Source organism: Cariama cristata, unplaced genomic scaffold (assembly GCF_000690535.1).
Source record: "Cariama cristata isolate BGI_N322 unplaced genomic scaffold, ASM69053v1 scaffold27434, whole genome shotgun sequence".
In the NCBI taxonomy this organism is placed as follows: Eukaryota; Metazoa; Chordata; class Aves; order Cariamiformes; family Cariamidae; genus Cariama; species Cariama cristata.
Genome location: NW_009614014.1, coordinates 16,769 through 38,351, shown reverse-complemented (window position 1 = coordinate 38,351; position 21,583 = coordinate 16,769). Strand labels below are relative to the sequence as shown.

General features: G+C 37.9%; 1 protein-coding gene across 1 annotated transcript in view; it reads right to left on the bottom strand.

Moving 5' to 3' along the window:
* Positions 1-1,992: 1,992 nt before the first annotated feature.
* The window catches only part of KIAA0556 (KIAA0556 ortholog), a gene marked incomplete at its 3' end in the record, with an annotated part of 35,487 nt that continues 15,896 nt past the window's right edge, over positions 1,993-21,583 (bottom strand). The window contains 8 exon segments of the mRNA XM_009699253.1: positions 1,993-2,201; positions 2,771-3,496; positions 8,030-8,924; positions 13,734-13,874; positions 17,901-18,107; positions 18,539-18,653; positions 19,113-19,222; positions 21,328-21,491. Coding sequence (XP_009697555.1) covers positions 1,993-2,201; positions 2,771-3,496; positions 8,030-8,924; positions 13,734-13,874; positions 17,901-18,107; positions 18,539-18,653; positions 19,113-19,222; positions 21,328-21,491 — 2,567 coding nt within the window.

Here is a 21,583-nt window from a genome sequence, read left to right as displayed (position 1 = left end):
ATATTCCTTTTCATTATTATTATTATATTATTATTGTTAACATTATATTTTAATTTACTTTAGTTATTGAACTGTTCTTATCTCAGCCTACGAGTTTTACTTTTTTCAATCCTCCTCCCCATCCCACTGGGAGGGGGGAGGAGTGAGCAAACAGCTGCGTGGTGCTTAGTTGCTGGCTGGGGTTAAACCACAACAGCTACTCAGATCCCTCCATTCCACTGGTGCCCACCATCTTTTCTTTCATATATAGCCTCATTTTCTTCTGTTTCAACTACTTCTGCTTGTGAACATTGTCCTACCTGTGTTCTCAGGTCCTTATGGCTAGAACAAAGTATCACCAGAGTACAGGAGTTACTGGAAAAGCAATATAAAGTAGAAAGTATTACGATGCTCCTACACCTGACCACACTGTATAGCACCTTCCACGTGACGAATAACTAAAGTAGGACTAACCATTCTGGAAAAGAGGGATTTAAAAGAGGTTGTAATAGAGGGGCATAAATCTCTTGAGTGGCTTGGAGAAGGGAATGGGGAATAATTGTTTCGTTTCCTCCAAAACAAAAGCTAGGGGACATTACATGAAGCTAGAGACAAACAGAAAGAGGTTCCTTGTGCTACACAAGTTAAGCTGGGAAACTTACCACAGAGCATTGTAAGTTGTAAAAATGCATATGGGTTCAAAAAGCTAGTGTATGAATTAATGTAGTAAAAGTCCATGGCAGGATACTAAACACAAAGGTCAAGTCAAAAAGTCCTTGTGAGACAAATTTCTAAGGGCTGGGTGAATGTTTCAGAGAAATACCACAGCATATTTGCTCTATTCTTACACTCTCCCTAGGCATTCACTGTTGGCCACAGTCAGAGTTGGGTCAACTGCACTAGTTACAGGTCTGACCTACTATAAAAGTTGTCATGTTAAGGATTACTGAATTCATGGGAAAGATAGATGACCATGGATAATATTGAAAAGAAAGTAAGACACTTCCGTAAGAGCTTTTGAAAAGTTCTGTAGTCAGTGCAGTAAAACACTGTTTCATCCACTGAGCAGGAAAAAGGGTGAATGATCAACAGGTAGAGACTGTTCAAACCCAATACTAGTCTGAATGACAACATTGTGCTGAGGAAGACAAATCATCTAGTAGATCTGTATCATTCTGATAGCATAAGCATTCATCTACAAGATCTTGATGGTACCAGCAAATACAGAATGACAGGGAGATCAATGGCTTAGTCACAATAGCTTTTGTTATTCCATTGCTGATACAGCATGTTTCAGAGTTAGAAAAAGGAGTATGAAGAGCATCACAGATAAACAGCAAAATAAAAAGCAGAGACTCTGAGAAAGGACCAGACAGTCCAGGTCTAGGCTACTGCAATGGAAGAGGTCCTGGTGAATGCTCACAATAAACAAGTAATCAAGAAAAGAAAGGTGAACTTCAACTTGTGTTCATGAAATCCTGCACTGCATAAGGTGTCTGAACAGTTTAAGATACTGCAAGCAAAGATGGGACCAAAATCACTCTTGCCAGTATTAACTAGCACTGGAGAATTCAAAAGGTCGAGTCACTGACTTATGATCTTAACAGCGAGATCAAATTCCAATGTCATGACATTTCTCTTTGTCTTATAAGCCACGGGGAGAAGAGGACAAGACAGAACAGGGAGACCTGACAACAGCACAAGGCTCATTAGGAACCATATATCACTGGAAGCACTTCAACTGAACCAGATGGAAGCTGGATTAATTCAGCTTTGGATCTCTTCACAGACTTACAAGTAAGAGTGTTGCCCCTAGAAAAATTTGGAGGACTTTTTGGGCTTCAAAAAAATCACATAAATTACTAGGCTGGTGAAAAATAATTTTCAAAATAGACAGATAGCTGTATTACTTCTTCTGCAGAGCTTTACTCCATCATGGAAATCAGTGTCTACTACTTCCATCGTCATGTTTCAGAAAGACATTTATAGAGTTCTGAACATAGAGGCCCCTACCTGTTGATCCTCTGTTCTTAACCCCGCTTGTGTAAAAGGTCTTTCATCTCCCTCCCTGTCAGCAGTTGTTGGCCTCTTTAGCTCCTCCTCGTATCTCAAGGAGCTGGCATTTTCCATTTCTCCATCATATGTTTCATCATAGCAGTATATAGCTTCAAGAATATCATCATCGGTAGTGAACAATATAGTATCCCCAAAGTGCTCTGGTGCTGAAGGCAACATACAGAATTAAATGGAGAAACCATACAAAAGAATACAGAGAGTGATAAAAACTTTTTTCAGTCCTTCTTTACATTTAATTTGCAGTACTGTTTAAAGATGATATGTGGTAAATTGATACTGACTATTGATATAATTAGTATGTTCATTCTTAAACTTATACTGCACAGCAGAAAAACCTAGAGAACACAGTCAGATTTCAAATACATATACAAGAAAATGGGAAAAAAGCTTCTCCATAACCTTTTCGAAAAGACCTTACCTGTGAAAACAAGTAAAAATCTGTAACTTTTAGATGTCTAGCGAGTATGTTATTGAAATACAATTTTGTCGCTAAGACATCATTAAGAACAGACGTTAGCTCTATATGCTGCTAAAATTCACAGTATCATTGAAGAATGCATTAGTGGGTTTTGCATTACGTTTTGAAATTAAAAGGACTAAATACAATACAAAGTACCAGCTTGCTTTGAAGTGGAAAGTGATAACAAACAAGCTAAATGTATTTGTTTGCAGTATACTACTGTTTCCACAAAGACAGTAAGAAATGATAGCATACCTCCAGACAAGGTTCCCGAAGCTTTTGCAATTTCTCCTTTAAAGATGCATTGTTCATCTAACACCATTACAATGTCTTTCTAAGAGTGTATGCGAGATTTATTATAATTCCAAATCCTAATCATAGCTACTTGACAGGAATTCACAAAGTCAATAAAGATAAAGTGAGGTTTTCCAGGGGTAAATGGTGCTAGCCAGAGATGCATATCATCCTGTGTCCGATTTACCCCATCAGTTAGGTTGGTTATTATTCTGGGATCGTTGCCATAAGCTGGTAAGATATTTATATCAGGTGGTTCAGCTGTTATCTTTGAAATCTGAACAGGCTCTCCTTTAGAACTGAAAACTTCAATTCCATTAAGACCAACATAATGTCTGTCTCCCCATGTTGTTTGAATGTCTATCACTAAGTGCTGCCCATAAGGTAAAACAGGAATTTTAAAATCATTTCCATCATGTATCTCCACAGAATTTTCTTCTTCTTGCCTTTTTGGTAGTGTTTGTAGTCCCTCTTTTCTCATTTGCTGATATTCGCCAGGTCGGTTGATTTTCTGTTGATGGAGAAACTCATCAAAGATATCCCCTTGAAAATCCATGTTAGAGATTCGGCCACGATGGGAATAATTAAACTTTACCAAGGAGTTCCAGGACTCCTGCAGTGTGTGTTCTTGCTCATTGCGCCACTTTGCTCTAGAGGTTGCTATGTCCTTGACAGAAAAGTCTTCATCTGAAAACAACATTACATAGGCATTTAATTAAACAGGATGGGAAGCAAACTACTACAACACGGACTTTCCAGAATTATGCTGGTCGTACTCATGTTCCCTTACTGTGAAATTCTATTATAGTAGCACTTTTATATTGCCTCCCTATTATGAAGGCTACATGTCTCAATTTCCCTTCCCCATTTAGACATAACAAAACCAATCACTTTTAACTATTGAAGATCAGAGCACATGCCAAGATACAAAATGCTACTAAGTCTGAGACTGCGAATTCTTGACTCGACACTTTACAGAAATTGGGATTTTGCCCAGTGATACTTGTTGTGTGGCTGTCACAACAGTTTAAATCATCCGTCTGCATTTCTGCAGAATGGTTGAACTGGTTAAGTTTCTAAAGCATCAGAGAGAAAAGAGAGTGCTTCCTGCCAAAATCAGCCACATGTATATAAAGAAAAGTGGCGAGAAAAGAAGTAGGTTCAGCATACAAGGAGGATGAGGCAAGCATTGCGTTCTATGCAGGTAATGTCGAAATATTTTTCACACTTCTCAGCATCTGTGAGAGGTAGAAGGGGGATAATGACAGAGTATCTAGTGGGAACACAGTGGGGATGGCAAATTAGAGGGGCACAGTGAGAGTAAAGCACCCTCTCCTTGGGACTGCACTGGGGAGCTGCTTAATTTCCCTCTCAAAACAATTAAGAGCAGATAATAACAAAGATTTTCAATAAAGCTGTCACTCATGTATTTTCTTCAAATAAGAAAAGCAAGTGGAGTACTAAACAATTGCAGGCCCACGGGCTAGATTTTACTTCTGTACAATGTCCTTGAGTGGATACTAAAACAAACGGTTATCAAGAATAAATGCCAATTGCTGTAAAATGCAAAATAATGTTTTCCCAAAAGACTGCTCAAGACCAACTTTTAACTTTGTTTTTGGAAACACTGGGAAATAGGCAATGTTCCTAATCTATCTATGGAAAATAATCATTCACACTAGGGACAAGTGAGATAAAAATAAGAATTTTAAAGCAGATGGGAAGCTACCTGAAAGAGGGTTGTCTTCCAGAATGAAAGGCTGGAGACCAACCTGGCCATTCCTTCTTACCCCGCAAAGGAAATCCAGATAGGAAGCCAAGGTACATATTTCAGAGAACACCAGTCATTTATAAGTCACTTTGTTCAAACTATTGTCCATATGGATATTCATGGGGTGGGTGATCCCAAACAGTACTTCCCAGAGCCTCACAGTTTACCTGAAGAAGATACTGTATATATATTTACCATTTTAAAATGTCAAAGATTGAAAATTTCAGGATGAGTATGTACAGAAGAGTATTTGACACTCATTGGCTTTCCTTGTTTTGGAGGGTTTTTCCCCTTTTTTTTTCTTAATGTTAAGCACTTCAAGCAGTACAGAGATGACAACTCTGAAGCACTTCTACAGCAGTTCAATAGGAGTGATTTTCAATGGGAGGTTAACGGGTTTGTTAGGTACATGAAGGAGTGACAATAGTAGTGGAGCTCTGAAAGGAAAGCAGAGAATAGCCCAAAAGCAGAGGTCAATGGCTGAAAGCTTACAGGGTTTGATATTTTTTTTAGAATCTAAAATGTATTTTTATTGGAGCCATGGGAACAATAAACTCTGCATGTAGATAAAAAGCATCCCACTTGCAGATGTTTCAGGCGCATTCCCAGCCTTCTGCACGCCTGAGAGGATTGTATGACGGATGCTATCCCAGAGTCCAGAAATAATGACACCTCAAAACTGCATCTGCCCTGTGGGTTTAGGAGGGGTGTCTTGAATCACCAAGTCCCTTGTCCTGCTTCCAATGGCAACACACACCATACAATTCCTCTCAAAACTTTAGTAAACTACATTTTGAGGCAACACTAGCTTGAAAAAAACACCTTTCTTCTCTCTCTGTTGTGTTAATCTCATTTTTACTCCCTGCAGCTATAAATAGAAATCGTATTTCCATGCTGCAATCACACGCTTCATTTCCCAAATCATTCTAAAAGCTCTCTTCTGTATCTGTTCCACTTTGTAATCAGCTTTCCTGAAAATGGATGATCAGAACTGCAGCTTTCCAACTGACGTCTCACGAGTGCCTGTGTAGAGATATTAACATTTCCTTAACTAACAGAAATGCCTCTGCTGATACATCCTCGGCCTGCGTTGCTATAATAACATCTGCGTCACACTAGCATTTCATAGTCATTCTGTTATCAAGTACTCAACCAAGATCCCTCTCTACCTCGGTCATTTGCAATTGATGATTACTCAGCTTACAACTTAACTTCTTGTTATTAGTCCCCAAATGACCCTGCAAGCAGTACTACTGAATTGCGTTCCATTGCTATTACTCTAGTCCTCAAGTTCATCTTTCAGTTCAGTTCTTCAATCTTCTTAACTCATAATACCCCAAATTATATGTTATTTGCAGATTTTATCAGCATACTTCCATCATTTCCTTTGCACATTAAATCAGTTATCAAAGAAAAATTTTATGTTTTTATAGCAACATTAACTCGAGCCCAGCATGCATGTACGTGCTATTTCTAATCTCTGTTGTTCTCATTATTCCTCATTTAGTGACCAAAGGCGTGCTGTGATATTGCAATGAGCTTGTGCAGCCTCCCCTTTGTCACATACTGCGACCGGGAAACTGCAGTTCCCCTAGCCCCGTACCAATTAAAATTCACCACTCTTAGGGAAACACTTTTCCCTGTTGTTAATGCTCACTTGGCTCCACTCTGAAGACGGCTTTACCCTGCACGGTACAGTACAGAGAGAACAAAAGCTGCTAGATGGCATGCAGTTTTCCCAGGAACAAACACATTTTGGGAGTTTTAAGCACCAGATGACAAACCTGCTCTGAGCAAAACTAGAGGACATTTATAATTAGAATCATGATAAACCCCATCTTATAGTTTACATTAAAACTTCTAAATTGTTACCATTTTTACAACTGAACAGAAATTGCTAAGGTGGGATTTATTTTACAGTTTCCACAACGTTGACAAGTTTTTAATCTAACAGAAGTACTGTAAAATGTGTCAAACAGCAAACGGGCTGCGGCGAGTGGGTGCGGGAAGGGAAGAGGGCAGTTATTCCAACTACTTCCATACTTTTTACTTCTTTCAGGTGTAATTTCAGATATACTTACAAAATTGCTGTTTTCTCCACAGAAGGGCAGAGAAGGAAAAATTCAGACATTCCAAGTTCAGAAAGAACCATTTTCCTCACATTTGTCCAAAAAATTCATGCAGTACCTGCATTCATGCATTTAGGCATATTTCCTGTCCCTTCTGATCATAACTTCAACGCAAACACCCAAATACAATACACAGCAAGCTATACTTTCATGTAAATTGTTCTGATGCTAAACCACTCCCAAAATTTCAATTTGTATTTTTGTAATCCCTTCTTCCAATTCTCTGGGCCGCCTTGTCCTTGTTCTGCCAGACTCTCTTCATTTGAGACACGTTATTGAATGCTGAAGAATTACAGAATGCCAAAGAAGAGGTATGAAGAAGGGGTATGAAGGTCCAAAAAAAGAGTCAGAGTGACACATGGCTTGAAACTCAGAAGGGGAGATTAAAAATATACCCTGAGCAATGGAAATCCAAAGAAGTTGGTTAAAAGTGAGACAAAGTAGAACTTGTGGGTAAGAAATTCTATTCTTGTGTTATTTACAGTTGTTAAGCACAAAAATATTACCCCATGCCCAGAAAATTTCTTAGTCATAGATTGCCTGAGGTTGGGAGAGAGCAGGAACTTCAGAACTGGCCCAGTTCTCGTTCTCGTCCCTGGGGACACACTGTTGGCTTTTGTCAGAGGCACGACACAACTACACAAATCTCAATCCTCTACCTCTAACAGGATCCAGGCAAACTAAAAAAGGTTTGCAGAAGGATGACAAAGATAATCAAAAGCAGGGAGCAGATAACAGCTAAATTTACTAGAAAACTCTTCATAAATAAGCAGAGATGTCTGAGGGAGCGGTTTGAAAGAGGTATGTAATGTCATGAGTGGCGAAGGGAAATAAGGGCAGTTTTCCATTCACTCTGAATAAATATACCCAGCATATATTCTCAGTGAGAAAGACACAAACCTACTACACAAATAAAATCTGTAAATTTATTCACTACATTCAGGTCACTCTTCTTTATCTTTTTGCAGATTTTCATTGATATTAACAACCATTTGCTGTCTGCAGGACTGTCAATTTTTAGAATATAATTTACTGAAATTTAATAGTCAATCTTCTCCAAATAAATTAAAAAACACTAATTCGGAATGTAAATTTTTCAGAAAAAGAGCATTTCACATCAGGTATTGGACAAGGAGAGAGACTCAGCATTGTTGCAGCATGAATGAGAAAAACTGAATGCTGCAAACAGCAAAACTAAAATCCCCCTGTCTATACCTCTAGGAATCTCAAGAGGTCCGTTCCCACCTGAATGATTCTGTGCTTCTGCAAAATGGAGAACATGTCAGCCCTTGCACTAAGGTTGCTATTGTGAACCCTTACCTTTGAGAGCGGAATCATCTTCTCCAAGATTTATAGTGTTTAATCCGGCCTTTTTTACACATCTGACACTTCTCCTTCCACTTGTAGGGTACTGTAGGCTGCAGAAATTTTTGTTAGAAAGTTGCTCTGAAATGTCCAAGCCCACATCGCCATCCTTTCTGGTTAGCATTTGTGATCTCTCATCTCCACTTGCATTTCTACTACTGGATCTTCCCAGTTCATTTCTCTGACATTTGACACCCTCGTTAGTCAGATCTGAAAAGTTTTTCATGATTCCATCTGACTGTGTTTTAAGCCTCATGCCTAAGCAATGCTCTGTAGCAAGCCAGGGAGGCTTCTGCTTAGCGAAAGTAACTTGATTATTCTCTGTTACTTGGGAAGATGACTGTAACCAAGAAGGAATTGCACCTGCAGAACCAGACAATTTTCTTCCTGTTAGCTTTTCCATTTGCTCACTCAAACTAAGTTCATCATCAGATGGAACATGCTCCACAACTGCTTGTACTGTTGAATTCTCTTTGGCATCTTTTGTACAAACTTGAGATGGCAACACTTTCAGATCACCTTTTAACTCAGGCAAATTTTTCTTTGTAAAACTGATTGAGTTCATCTTATGCTCAAGTTTTTCTTCTGGCAGAGATTTCCAGTTTAGTGAGGTACTGTTTGACTGTAAGCATTTAAAATGTAGGTCTGCTTTCTTCTCTGTGACTGCAGGTGCATTTACTTCTTTTCTTCCATTTGAAGAATATGCAGAGATATCTTGCTTGTGGTCTTTAAGGTCAATTGTAGTGCTATGGTCAGTGAGGAGATCTCCAGAGGCTCTCTGTAATTCTCCATCAAATACAAGGTTCTCATCAACATATAACTTCACCTTCTTTGCTCCAACATCAAGGTCCTACAAAAATAAAAGTATGAAGATTTTAACTAAGCTGTTCAAGCATTAGGTATCACTGTTCTGGAACTCTGACATTTGAACACTTAATCAATAAACAGATGGAAATGATTAAAACCCTGTATCAGTAACATCACCAGTAACATCAGTAACTGTATCAGTAACATCAGTAACATGACCACATTTTAAGCAAAAGCTCAAACAAATCAAAAATACTGTGGAATATTTAAGATTTTATTTAAGAAGACTAAAAACACTGCTAGACACTACGATGAACCATTTTGGCTGACAAGGCTTAAATATTTAGAAAAGCTTAAGCAAAGAAGCCTAGATTAAGTATAATTATATTTGATCAGGATATAAATTCCAGAGGTACATTTTGCTTCAGCATCTGTGAGATTCACCAGTTTCACAACATGTTCCACAGCAAACAACCACCCAGATCAAAGCCACCAGAGTTTAAAAGAGTTATAAAGAGTTATACGAATACAGGGCTGGAACGAGCATGGAAAAAAAAAATCATCCGGACCATCTCTTTCCACTGCAGAAAGTAATATAACCTATACCATTGCGAAGAAATCTGTTTTTAACAGTTTTCGAATAATCTGCCTTGATAGCCTACTCCAACACTTAACTAGCCTTTTAAATAGAAGGCCTTTATCTCAGACACAACTCTCTCACTCAGAACTTTATGTTCTCCTTCTCTGTGGCACCCACTAAAACCTGATTTTTTCATTCCATTGAAGTTGGAACTAATGTGCTTTCTATTCTCTTTATAATTTCCATCTTTTTCTCCCTCTTGACAAAAATACTGGTATCTTCAAAGAAAATATAGAAGATGAGACAAAATCCATCTCCTTTCTGCCCTCTAAATATCAGTAATGTGTCCATCACGTGGAGCCTGTAAAGACTGTCTGTTCTTTCTTTATTTTCATGGAAACTGAGAAGATTTTCATGAAAGTAAGAACTTTCAGTTTCATCCCTCTTGCTTATCTCCTGGATGTCAGTTCTCCTTGAATACTGATTTAAATTTTCCTCCGCTCCCAGCCTAAACTAGTTACTCCTTCACCTTCAAGTACAAGTGTCTCCAGTTCTTCACTCTTTATAGCTTCCATTCTAGTGCTTTCCAAATAATAACATGTATGAGGCAAAAAATGTCATATGAACCTACAGAAGGGGAAAAACAGAAGATGCAGGCATAACAAGAAAGCTACAGTTGAGGGAGGGGAGTAGGTGTAGGAATGCGAGACACATTCCTGGTATTTTCCTGATAGAAAAAGATAACCTTCACTAACTTCTAGAGAACAGCTGTAAACCCAGTTTAATTGGCCATTATGTCATGGCTGCCTGTGTTACTCCTAGAGTACCATAAAGCGCTATATGTCTGTAATGATGCATTTGGCCATAAAACATGATATTTTTTTCCCCTTGAACAAGTACACTGCTAGATTTAATCTAATTGGAGATCAAAACACTTTAATAATTATATATATTAAAAACTAACTACATGGCTTTGTCTGAAATTATGATGGGGAAGAGAAAGACTATCAGGATGCTGCAGTAATGTTTTTTGAATCTCTGTATGTCTGGACTGCTAATGTCCTCCTTACATGCTACAGATACTGGATATTCACAGCTGAATTTGGGATAACTGCAACATTTCTACATAATATCCTAGCTTCTACTGCTGTTAGGAATACTTACACGTTAGTTCTGTATTTTTAGCTGGGAACAGATGTAAGCTGCACGGAACCACAGAAATATACACATATATATTTTGAAAAGTATTTGTCAGTTTTATCTTTTTAAATTAAAACCAGCAACCTCTTAAGAACAACATGTTTTTAAATGAATCCCACTCCACCCACCAGTACTGGAGGAGGACAGGTAGACAGAGAAAATACTACAAAATGAGATGGTGGAGCTTATTCTCCCTGAAAGAGGGACAGTCAAGTACAGAAAGGGCCAGTCACTTCAAAATTACTATTCCAGTCAGTGGGAAATGACTTCCTGTTCCTTTATGTTTTGGAATGTCTGGGATAAGTATTGTAGGAAGCAAAAGAGGGGTCCGGACTATATCAGGACGAACCAGCCAAAGCTACAGACATTTCTAGGACAACAGAGACAGACTGAGTTGGGGCAGGCATTAATAACAGCTGACAGCTCAGAAGAACCATCTATTCATGGAGAAGCAGTAAGAGAGCTAATGAAAATCTCTTGCACCAAAATTCTAAGCAGACTGAGGCTCAGGGAGGAAAAGTATCAACAGATCTCAGGGACTCCAAGAAAAAACATATGCAGACACAAGACTAAGAACTGCTCTTTTTCATTCCCTCCCACCCCTCTTCTGAGCTTCCAGTTGCTTAGTGATCAGATATGGTGGGAAAGATTGACAGCATGGTTAGCTTCCCCAGCACCAATGCTTAACTCTCCTCAAGCATGACGACGTTGGAGAAATCCCTTCCTCGGAGTAATTCCATCAAGTAGCCACCCTGTAAACAAACAATACTTCATCCAAGGCAAATTTTATTTTTCCTCCCAGAAGAGTAATTAGAATGATACAATGTCTCAGAACAAGCAAGTAGGTATGGTCAACGTCAGAAAGAAAAAAATGAAAGATTTTGTGAAAACAGCTCTACAGTTTCTCTTGATGTTTCTTCCCAGTTTGCATCTTCGGCCCTCACAGACTGCCTGCTGGGATAGTGCTTTCCAACGAAGCAACAAGGATGGTATTTCTGGCTATTTCAGTGATACTTGTGCACGAAGGACAAAGCTTAAAACCAGAGACGCTTTTCTGCAAATTACAGCTGGACAGAGAACTTGAAGTTGCCTCTGCCTGACTTCTCACAGGAGTGTGAAAAAGAAGGAGTAATGCAAAAGAAGTCAAGAATTAGAAGAAAAAAATTCTTCTATAGACCTAACTTTGCTGGAACAAAGTTGCTGCATCCTTACAGACAATGCACCCCAGTGGTAGTCCAGCACTGAACAAAATCTCCAACTCAAGAGAATGGACATGAACATACACACAGGAGGAACACACATATAAGCAATTGCTTGAAGAAGAAAATGATCCAATTGAAGAGCAGCTAAGGCCTTCGCGCATTTAATTATTAATTCCATTCACAGATTTGTGAAGACATACAACAGATATTCTATTGATCTTATGAAAAGTTTTAATAGCATCAAGTCATGATGCAATTCCAAGGCTCTTGTAAGTATTTACAAAACGCCTGAATGTTTCAGACAAACTTGAAAAGAACTGTCTGTCCTTACTTACACTTGATCTCTTCTTGCAGACTAAAAATTACCTCCTTTTTCGCAGACCTCATCTGAAGCAAATAAAGGCAAGATGAAGCATTCTCTGAGACCTTCCTTGTAATTCAATGAATCAAGGAATCTATGGCAATGATGTAATCTGACTTTTACAGCTTCCTTCAGACATATTTTTTGTAGTTCCAGACTCAAGTTCTAAAATTCAAACATACGAAAGTACTGGCCTGAATTAATTTTTTGCCTATTTTTTAAAGAAGTACTTAGGCACCTCTCACTTACATGTTTTTTGAGGGAAAGGAGGAGGTTAGAATGATTACAAAAAAACACACAGAAATCTGGCTCTGGATTTACATTATCAGGAAGAAAATTGTTAGCTAATTATATTTTTTCGTTTTATACCTCTCTGACAAAACTTCCTCATGACAAATTACAGAATTAAGCAGAAATGCCATGTATTATTCTTTCATCTTAAGGATACCAAAACATTTCTTTAGTCAGTGTAGGCTGCTGCACTGCCACCAAAATCCAAGGGATTATACTCCTAAGGGATTTTACAGCTTGCCTCATAGCTGTTTATTAAAAAAAAACAGTGCCTTGAAACACAGAAGTACATTTATGTGTATTTCCTGCATTACATTCAACAGGTTTGGCAACAAATCATACTATTACCTCCAAAAACAGTAGTCCCTTTTGCAGTCTCTAATGATGGAACATTCTGTAGCCCACATTTTAACAGAAAAATCTATTAAAATTCCAGATAATAAATATAAATCAGTCATGGTAAATTTGTTTAAGCTGTCCCTTCCATGGCCATTTCCATATGTATAAATTACCATATGTCCTTATATAAGAACATGGATGAGAGCAAAACCAGAGGGATAATGCCTCTTATTTATAATCCAGGACAGCAAATCCTCTTTGATCCAGTACCTGGGATTTTTTTCTTAACATTGCAGTGTACAAACAAGAATAATTTTCATGGTGACATTCAAACACACAAACAAGAGACCATCTGCCATGAGATGTCTCTCTTGTAACACTAGATTACCTGTTTTATTACGAACACACAGTTAGCATACTTTTCAATTAAAGTGACAAAACCAAAATCGAGCAACAGTCAGTCTATTTATACTTACATACATGAGAAAACACATATTTAAATGCATATTTATTTATATTGTGATAAAACAACTGAAAGTCCTGAATATTAAGATGAACTTACCTTTGTATCTTTATTTCTTACCACAGTAAAGGATTAAGTGACAGAATGTGCAAGCCTTTTATTAGGTCTTTAGAGATCTTTAATAGCTTTGAAAAAAAATGCTCATTGTGCCTATGAAAACACTAAGACTTACATTGTTACCACTTACAATTAAGACAAAAGCAAATTTCACAGTTGACGTGGACCCCTCCTAGCTCCCTCTTTCATTGAGAAAATGGTATCTACTTTTATTTCATACTTTTGGAAAGAAGATCAAATTGAGTTTCCCTAGGCAAGGTAGAACATACATACAGAGGAGTTGAGAAAAGACTACTTACACTGGGAGTTGTTGTGTTGTAATTCCAAATCTTGATCTTGGATATACCAAAGTCATGTGACCGGGTGGGATTGCGGATAACAAAGTAAAGTTGGACGGGTGGATGGAAAGGGCACATCCAAAGGAAGCTTTCCTTCGTGATCTAAAAACATGCACAAGTAGACGTCACTAATACCCTTTCTCCTAAAGCAGGATATTTTAACTAACTCACCACCCCACAGAAAAATATAGATCGATTAGAAAAGTAATAATTTAATAAAATCTACTACATTAAGAGCAAACCCATAACCTCATTTCCAAACAGTAAATCCGACTCTCCTGCCCGTAAGACAGCTCACAACAACCCGACAATTAGATAAAGGTCAGCTGCTTGCTGTCCCAGTAAGACATCTGCGTGCTCACAAATGACAGGCAGTCTGCCATGCTTTGTAACTGCGGGGTCAGAGCAAGCCCAGTTTATTTTAATCAAATTAATCAGCTTTGCAGGCACTAGAGGGGATCACTGAGCACAATGGACACTGTATAATCATTTTAAGATTTCTTAAAGTGCTTACACTTCTGTTTTGCCCTCTGAACAGAGGAATCTTACGGAATTTTACTTCACTGCCTCTATTTTAATCAGGCTTTGCAGACAACTAATTTCACTTACAGATCTATTCCTTAAAGCAATATATAAGACCTTACACTTGAAATTTTCTAAGATGTCACAGAAACTCTCAACATGAATTTTACAGACAACTTACAAGACATTTTGAAGTACCAACTAATTCTGGACATTGTTCAGGACTACGTGTTCAGAAATGGAGAAAAAGGATGTGTGGCAGCTCAGAAAGAAACAAGGAATAAAGAGTTTCAGAATCAAAACGTTGAATATTAATATACTTGATGTCCAATGTTACCCCAAAACAGAGATGAACGAAAGCACAAAGTAAATATACATGCAGACAACATTTCACTGATCTGAGATGCACAGTACAGATAGTCACACAGCAGGTACATGAAGTCAGTATTTTTCCATGTCCTTTCACTTTGAAGTGAGTCTTTCAGTTTTTTCCTGAAGGCAGTAACTACAAAACTTTCCTATTGAGTACTTCAGATGTGTGCCTAATGATGGTAAGGACAGAGCTCTGCCAGTCTGTTCAAAGATATCACGAATAGATCCACTTCTCAGAGTGGTCATCTTCTTATTCCAAGCTCTGATGGTTCACGACGTCTCTGTCCCAGAGGCCTCTCAAAAAGCTTTGGGAGACTGTTGTTCTGTCAATTTGGGGCATAAACAGCCCTAAGAGTGGCAGACAGGTTTAATCCTTTCCATATAAAAACAGAAAGAAGCCTCTTAACATCAAAGAAATGAAGGACAGCCCTCAAACCAGTGTGAACCCAATTCCAGGATTAACTTCAAAGCCAGATCATGTTACTGAAGTCATACTATGAACAAGAATGATTAAAAAAATAATTTCCCAACAGCAGACAACTTCTGATGAGTGATCCATCTCCAGATCTCTCAAGTCAGGACCTGATGCCCTAGAAATCAATAGGTTCTGCTGTGTACTGAGATAGTGCCAGAGGTGTCTTCACAGGAGGGCACCAGATTCAGCACCAAAATGGGCTCTGGAGAGACCTGTTCATGCTTCTCACTTGTTTCTCTGTAGAGTTGCACATGATCTTCCAAACAATAAAAGGTATATCAGAGCCAGGCTGAGCATTGTGTCTTGAGTGAGAGGCAGCTGTAGAGATCCCTTTGTTTATGAGTGGAAGTAACTGCTCAGGACAGAGGATACACAAACTCACAGGTATTACAGCCTCTGTCAGCATGTCAAAGATCTGGTGCCAAAAACTGAAGGCACTTTGATGAATCCAGCCCAAAACTCACAAGACTGTGGAGGACTCTCATGTTTTACCACTAAGAGTGATGATGATGTCTTTGCCTTCACATGATATACTTCAGTCTGGAGTTACTGTCTTTGCAACTAGCAGTGAAAAACTTAGCCCAAAAGTTCTTTGAACCATCAGGGTGAACCTGATATGTCAGGCATAATTTGAACTGGATCAAGAAAAAAAGTGAGGGTGGGAACCTTTGGTCTTAGATTTTGTGTGGGCACTGGAGGTATACCTGCTGGAGAGTAAAGGAAGGCTCAGGCACTGTGTAGAGGAACAACATGGGTCTGAGGGTTCACCATTGTGAAGAAATACCTTTGTTAGATATTTCTGGAATTACAGTTACCTGTCCTTGATATTCTGAGGTTTAAAAGACCTATATATGCCTATAAGAATCAAAAAGGTTTACAGAAAACAATTTCAATGAAATGTCTAACTTATGTCTTATTAAGCATTACATCCCATCAGGCACTATTTTCTTAGTTGAGAGCACCTGATGTTCTGCCAGGCATTTTTTTCTTTTATAGCATATCACGAAGTACAAGGGAGGAGGCAGTTTAAGTGTTCTTCTTAAAAGTCTGCAAGGTTAATAAATAAACTAATAAATAAAATCCTTGATCTTCAATAAGAGTATGTCTATTCTCAAAGACAAATGTACACCTAAATGATCAGACAGATGTGTTTTAACTGTGGTAAAACGAGTTTTCCACAAAGTAAGTTTTTTTGTTAAGTTTACATTCTGTTGAAAATACTAGTTGCTTGGAGATTCATTAATTCATTGGGTTTTTTTAATGCACCCAAAAGCTTTCCTGTATGGTCCGAAATGTACACAAACTGGAAATGCTGCTTTGACTTCTGAAGTTATCACATATCCACATTCTAAGACCATATTCCCTGTCCAGATTGCACCTTCTCTGATGCAATACCTTTCCAGCTTCAAGAGAGAGAAGATGACAGTGTCACAAATCAAAGGAACATATTAATCAATTAAATATAAAACTTCATTACTTAAGAATAATAGGATACATAAATATATGAGAAATCCTGAGAATAACAGGTTTATAATGGCTTGATGAATATATTACTACACAATTTACAATTATTTAGAAAGTCTGAGAGTCACTACTGCTACTACTAAGTGTCACCTGCCAGAGAGCACGGCCTATAAAGGAGAATGGGTATTCACTGCACCCAAACCACAATTTTCAGGAGACAGTAAGAAAGATGTTTCAAGTAAAAATATTCATCTGGAAATAATACTCCATATTGAGTTTCAACTAAAATTCAAAATGCTGCGTATTTGCTCCTTTTCTATTCTCTTTCATCCTGCAAGCAGAAAAGTATCACTAACATGAAATGAGTTAGAATTTATATTTTTTAATAGACTAAGTCATTTAGTATCCTCATCCACTAAAATCATACTATTTTTTACTAGAATCCTAGCTCTGAAGGCCCATGGAGACAAAGGACACACAGTGAATGTGCAGCACAAATGAAATTATGACTGTATGAAGGGCTATGGACATTCGCTAATCTCTTCAGTAGCATCAGAATTTCACACCAGTTATTGTCTTTCGTCCATTGTCTTTAGTATGTCAGGACCTCACGTTTCCTCATCTTACTATCTCACAGAAGAGCCATGAAATACTTTTACCATGCCACACATTTTTCTTAATCTCTTGTTCAAAACTACCTACCTACACATTCTTATTCTTCCATGATTCTTCCCTAGGTAAAAGGACAACAAGGGGACAGGAGAAAATAAGCATGTTTCCTCTTAAGTTTACTTAAATCCATATTAAACATTCGGAAGAAATTAGCAGTGAAGCTCCTATACCTCCAGATCACAAGTATTACTTAAGTTTATCAGCACACACACTGTAAAAATGTGAAATTTCCTGTCCTTAAACTTTTGTGATCTCATTCTACAGATACTACGATTACATTACTATACTTTAAAAACTGAATGTGTTCTTTCATCCAAGACAATACCACAGAGTTAATATATAAGGAGGCAGAGTTAAAGCTGCCTCTTTTCAGTTGCTCAGTTAAGTAAGTCAGGCAAATAAATAAAATTCTGTTCTAAAAAAAAATTACAACTGAATACCAACATCTTGGACAGGAAAGCTGGATTTGTTAATAATAAGCAGTATTTTTTAAAAATATCAGATAGTTCTTATGCAAGTCAGGTTCAAAACGCAATCATGTTTCTAAACAAAAAACCTAGTGACAAAATATTAAAGAAATATTATAATGAGAAATTTTAATATCCAGGACTGAGCTGTCTTACATTCAAGTTCTTATTGACCAAGCAGCACAAATCCCCTGGGTTGTCAGCATTTCGAATATCCACATCATGAGGAGACACAAATATCTTTTCGTCGTACAAATCAAAGAATTCCACTTTGCTCAGGCCCACGTTTACTGGATTTCCCCAGTTAGAAAGAAGTTCCATAGTCACATAAATGGCATCGCGTACTTCCATATTGGTTGTCATCTGGACCAAAATGAAATATGGTATAAACGTGAGTGCAAAACAATAAAATGTGGAACAAAATAAAGATTGTTAAGACTACAATACTGACAAGTCAGAAGCAAAAACCTTGCAAAGTCAAGGCTATCTGGATGACATTCAGTCATTCTGGGTTCCACCAATTCTGCCCCACAGCAACTAATAAATCTATGGCAAGGTAAAAGAAGAGAACTTATCACCCTTTTACAAAACCTATGGAGAAAACAGCTCTCTGTTCTTTGTCCGATTCCTTTGTCATTCTGATGACCAAAGGAACAGTGATAAATTCTCTTCTCTTACAGTGCCCTAGGTTTATTAGTTGACCTGGGGCACAATCGGTGGAATACAGATCATTTAAAGTACTTTTATTTCAGTAATACTGGAAAGCATGACTTATGGTGCATATATACACAAACCTTCTCTCTCAACATGGAATCTACTTCGGAGTTGTCATCAGACAGGAATATGTCATTATCACAGGCAGAATGGCTCTCAGGCTCCGGAAGGACCTTCAGAAGTTTCTTCTGTTGTCTGAAACATACATATTCTTTTATGTGTTACTTCCTCATAATTCCTGTATTTTTAAGAAATAGTTTAGTTGGTGCAAAGGTGAAGAAACGATAGGATGAACCCACACACCCCACAAAAGAATCCCACGTAGCCCCATGCTGAATGACAACTGTTGCAGCATTCCACCTTAGATACAGAGAGTTTGGTTAAAAGACTGGGCTCCAGCTCTCAGCTGGTTCTGAAGCAGTCTGAGACAGTAATACATATGTAACATAAAGACAAACAGAGGGAGATGTTGGCAGTTCCCTGATCCACAGAGACTGACCCAAGGCTGGAACCTTCTCCCTAATTTGCTACTACTTGCATGATGTCTCAGGTACCTAAAGATTATGAGGTGTAGTGGTACTACACTACACCTGGTGGTATACTGAAAAATATCTCTTCAAAAAAGGAAGTTAGCCTTAAAGGAAATATATATACCTGTTTCCAAAAGGACAAACTCTCCCAACAGCTTTTGTGACTGCAGACCTTGCCTGGCTTTTTTCTGGAGGTTCAGCCATTGCAGAAATGGCAGATGAAACAGAAAATTTCTTCTAAGTAAGAAAAAGATGAACAAGTTTCACTCATATTGTTCTCCACATACCAATGAGTATCAATCTGCATCTCTGGAATAAGGAGTTTGGGCCCAGCTCTGGTCCTAGCTAACCTCAGCTAATCCTTAACTCTGTACTGAGTTAAAGCACATTTAACAGAATTGGTCTTGATTTGCAATGAAAAAGCTGAGCTTGGAGCTTCATCTTCTATGTGGGAGGAAAGTAACGTAAAAGCATTCTCTGACAACTATTAAAATATATATATACACACATATGTCTGAAATCTCATTGTGTACATTTGGACTCAGTGTTGGCCAAAGCTTTGGCACAGGTCTGCCTAGACTTTCTCCTTCTCCAAAAAAGGATAATAAAGACTTTTAAACCCCCCCAAAAGCTCAATTTTATTAGAATAAAATCTTTATTTATATTTTTAAATATAGAACTATCAGTAGTGACTATCTAAGAGAAAACAGAGGAAAAGTTCGGCAGTTCTTACAAAGCTATGGGCTTGTTCTCTGCCTGTACCCCACTTTGTAAGTATACCCTGCTCCCTTTGTTATTTTTCCTAAAAATTTGTTGGTAGCTTCTGTCAGAAACAGAATACTCAGCACAGTGAACAACTAGTCACATGAGGAATGGCAGTTCTTCTGTTCTTAGGTCACTTCCATTATTATAATTTTTGAAGAGTAAGAGAACTTTAAAATGCTTAGAAGTTAATTACTTTTTTAGCACTAAAAATTCTGCATTGTTCTACATTTAAATATCAAAGGCCAAGTTCCACAATTCCTTAATTGTGTAAGCAAAATTAAATTACTTCTGGAAGATCATTTAGGTCAGCTTTAAGACTGAGAACTCACAGTGGGTTTCTGAAACTCCATCTCAAGCGTCAGGGTAAAATTACGTCTATTTTAACTATTATTTCATTATTTTTCATTTAAGCACAACTATTAAAATTAGTCCTAATGTTAGCAGGAAAATACATTATGTGACAATATTCAATAGAATTTGTTCTCTCAATCACAAAGCTATAAATATCTCAAAAACAAGAGGAATGAGATTGAAAAGTTGACCTACATGATGAAATCATATGTAAAGTAGTTACCTATAGTAAAAGAACATTTTCACCTTTGCTTTTAACCAAAACTCCTCAGAGACCTAATGTTGGCTCAGCGATGACAGCGGATACATATTCATCATAGCACCAACTCACACCTTCAGGGAGCATCAGCTCAGGTTAAAGTAGTCAGCTGTCTTGGAAACTCTCAGAATTCAAATGAGTAACGCCAAGAATGTCTAGGCATATCTCTTTTCCTTCCTATAAAAATGAGTCTCCTAAACACCAAACTGGAAGCGGGCTGAATCCACGAACACTGTCCGTAACAGATAGTTTTGCAAATTTCAGTTTATGCTCACATTTTTTTATGTACTTTCTTTCTCTTCAGGAGAACTGAATTATTGGTTATGCTCCAAGTTTAGCTAGGATTGTCAAGACAAACCTCCTTACTCTTTAACTTAATGAGGAATAATGGTCTGACCTGAATCAAAAGGGAATGGAATTTTTGTTGATTTCCTTGTTTAGAAGATGAGTTTTTAAATTGTTTTTAAACATGGTTGTTGGAGGTAAGAGATGTACACGCATTGGTGCAGAAAACCCATACTAGTTCCTCCTCACTAAGAGCTAGCAGTGTACATGACAGCTCTGCTCCAAAAGCAGAACTTGTATTAACAGGGAACAGTGCCCATATTAATGAGTCCAGTAGGAAAGTAGGATTTATTGGTATGGAAATCACACATTATCTTGTTTAAGAAGCTTCCAGAATGACAATGGCTCAACTAGGCCTGCAGCTGTGCATTTGACTGTATAGACGTATCATGTGACTGGTCTATCAGTTGCTCAGTGATCCCTGAAATCAAAAGAGCTGTGGGATGCTATCCTGAGGAAGCAGATTAAAGAAAACCACCCTATGGAAGAATAATACAAATTCAATTACACCTAAGAGGCATCACCATTCATTCATACACAATCTTAATGTATAAGAGATTGTAATTCATGAGGGTTTTACTACTTGATCAAAACAGCCCTCTTCTGTATTGTGTCATACCTCTTGAGGGCTTGTGGAAACTGTCTGCCTTTGCACATCTCTCTGCAACACTTCATTTTCAATTTGCATTGCTTTAAGCACAGCTGAAACTGAGAGATCAGGATCCTTCTCACACACATTCTTTCGAGTTGCTGAAAGTGGTCTTTCTGGTCGACTTAATGGTCCTGCCACCAAGAGGGAAGGAATATTCATTTATCTGGCCATAATAGTATGGAACATCACAACAGCATACTTTTGAAACATCTGATTCAGTTAC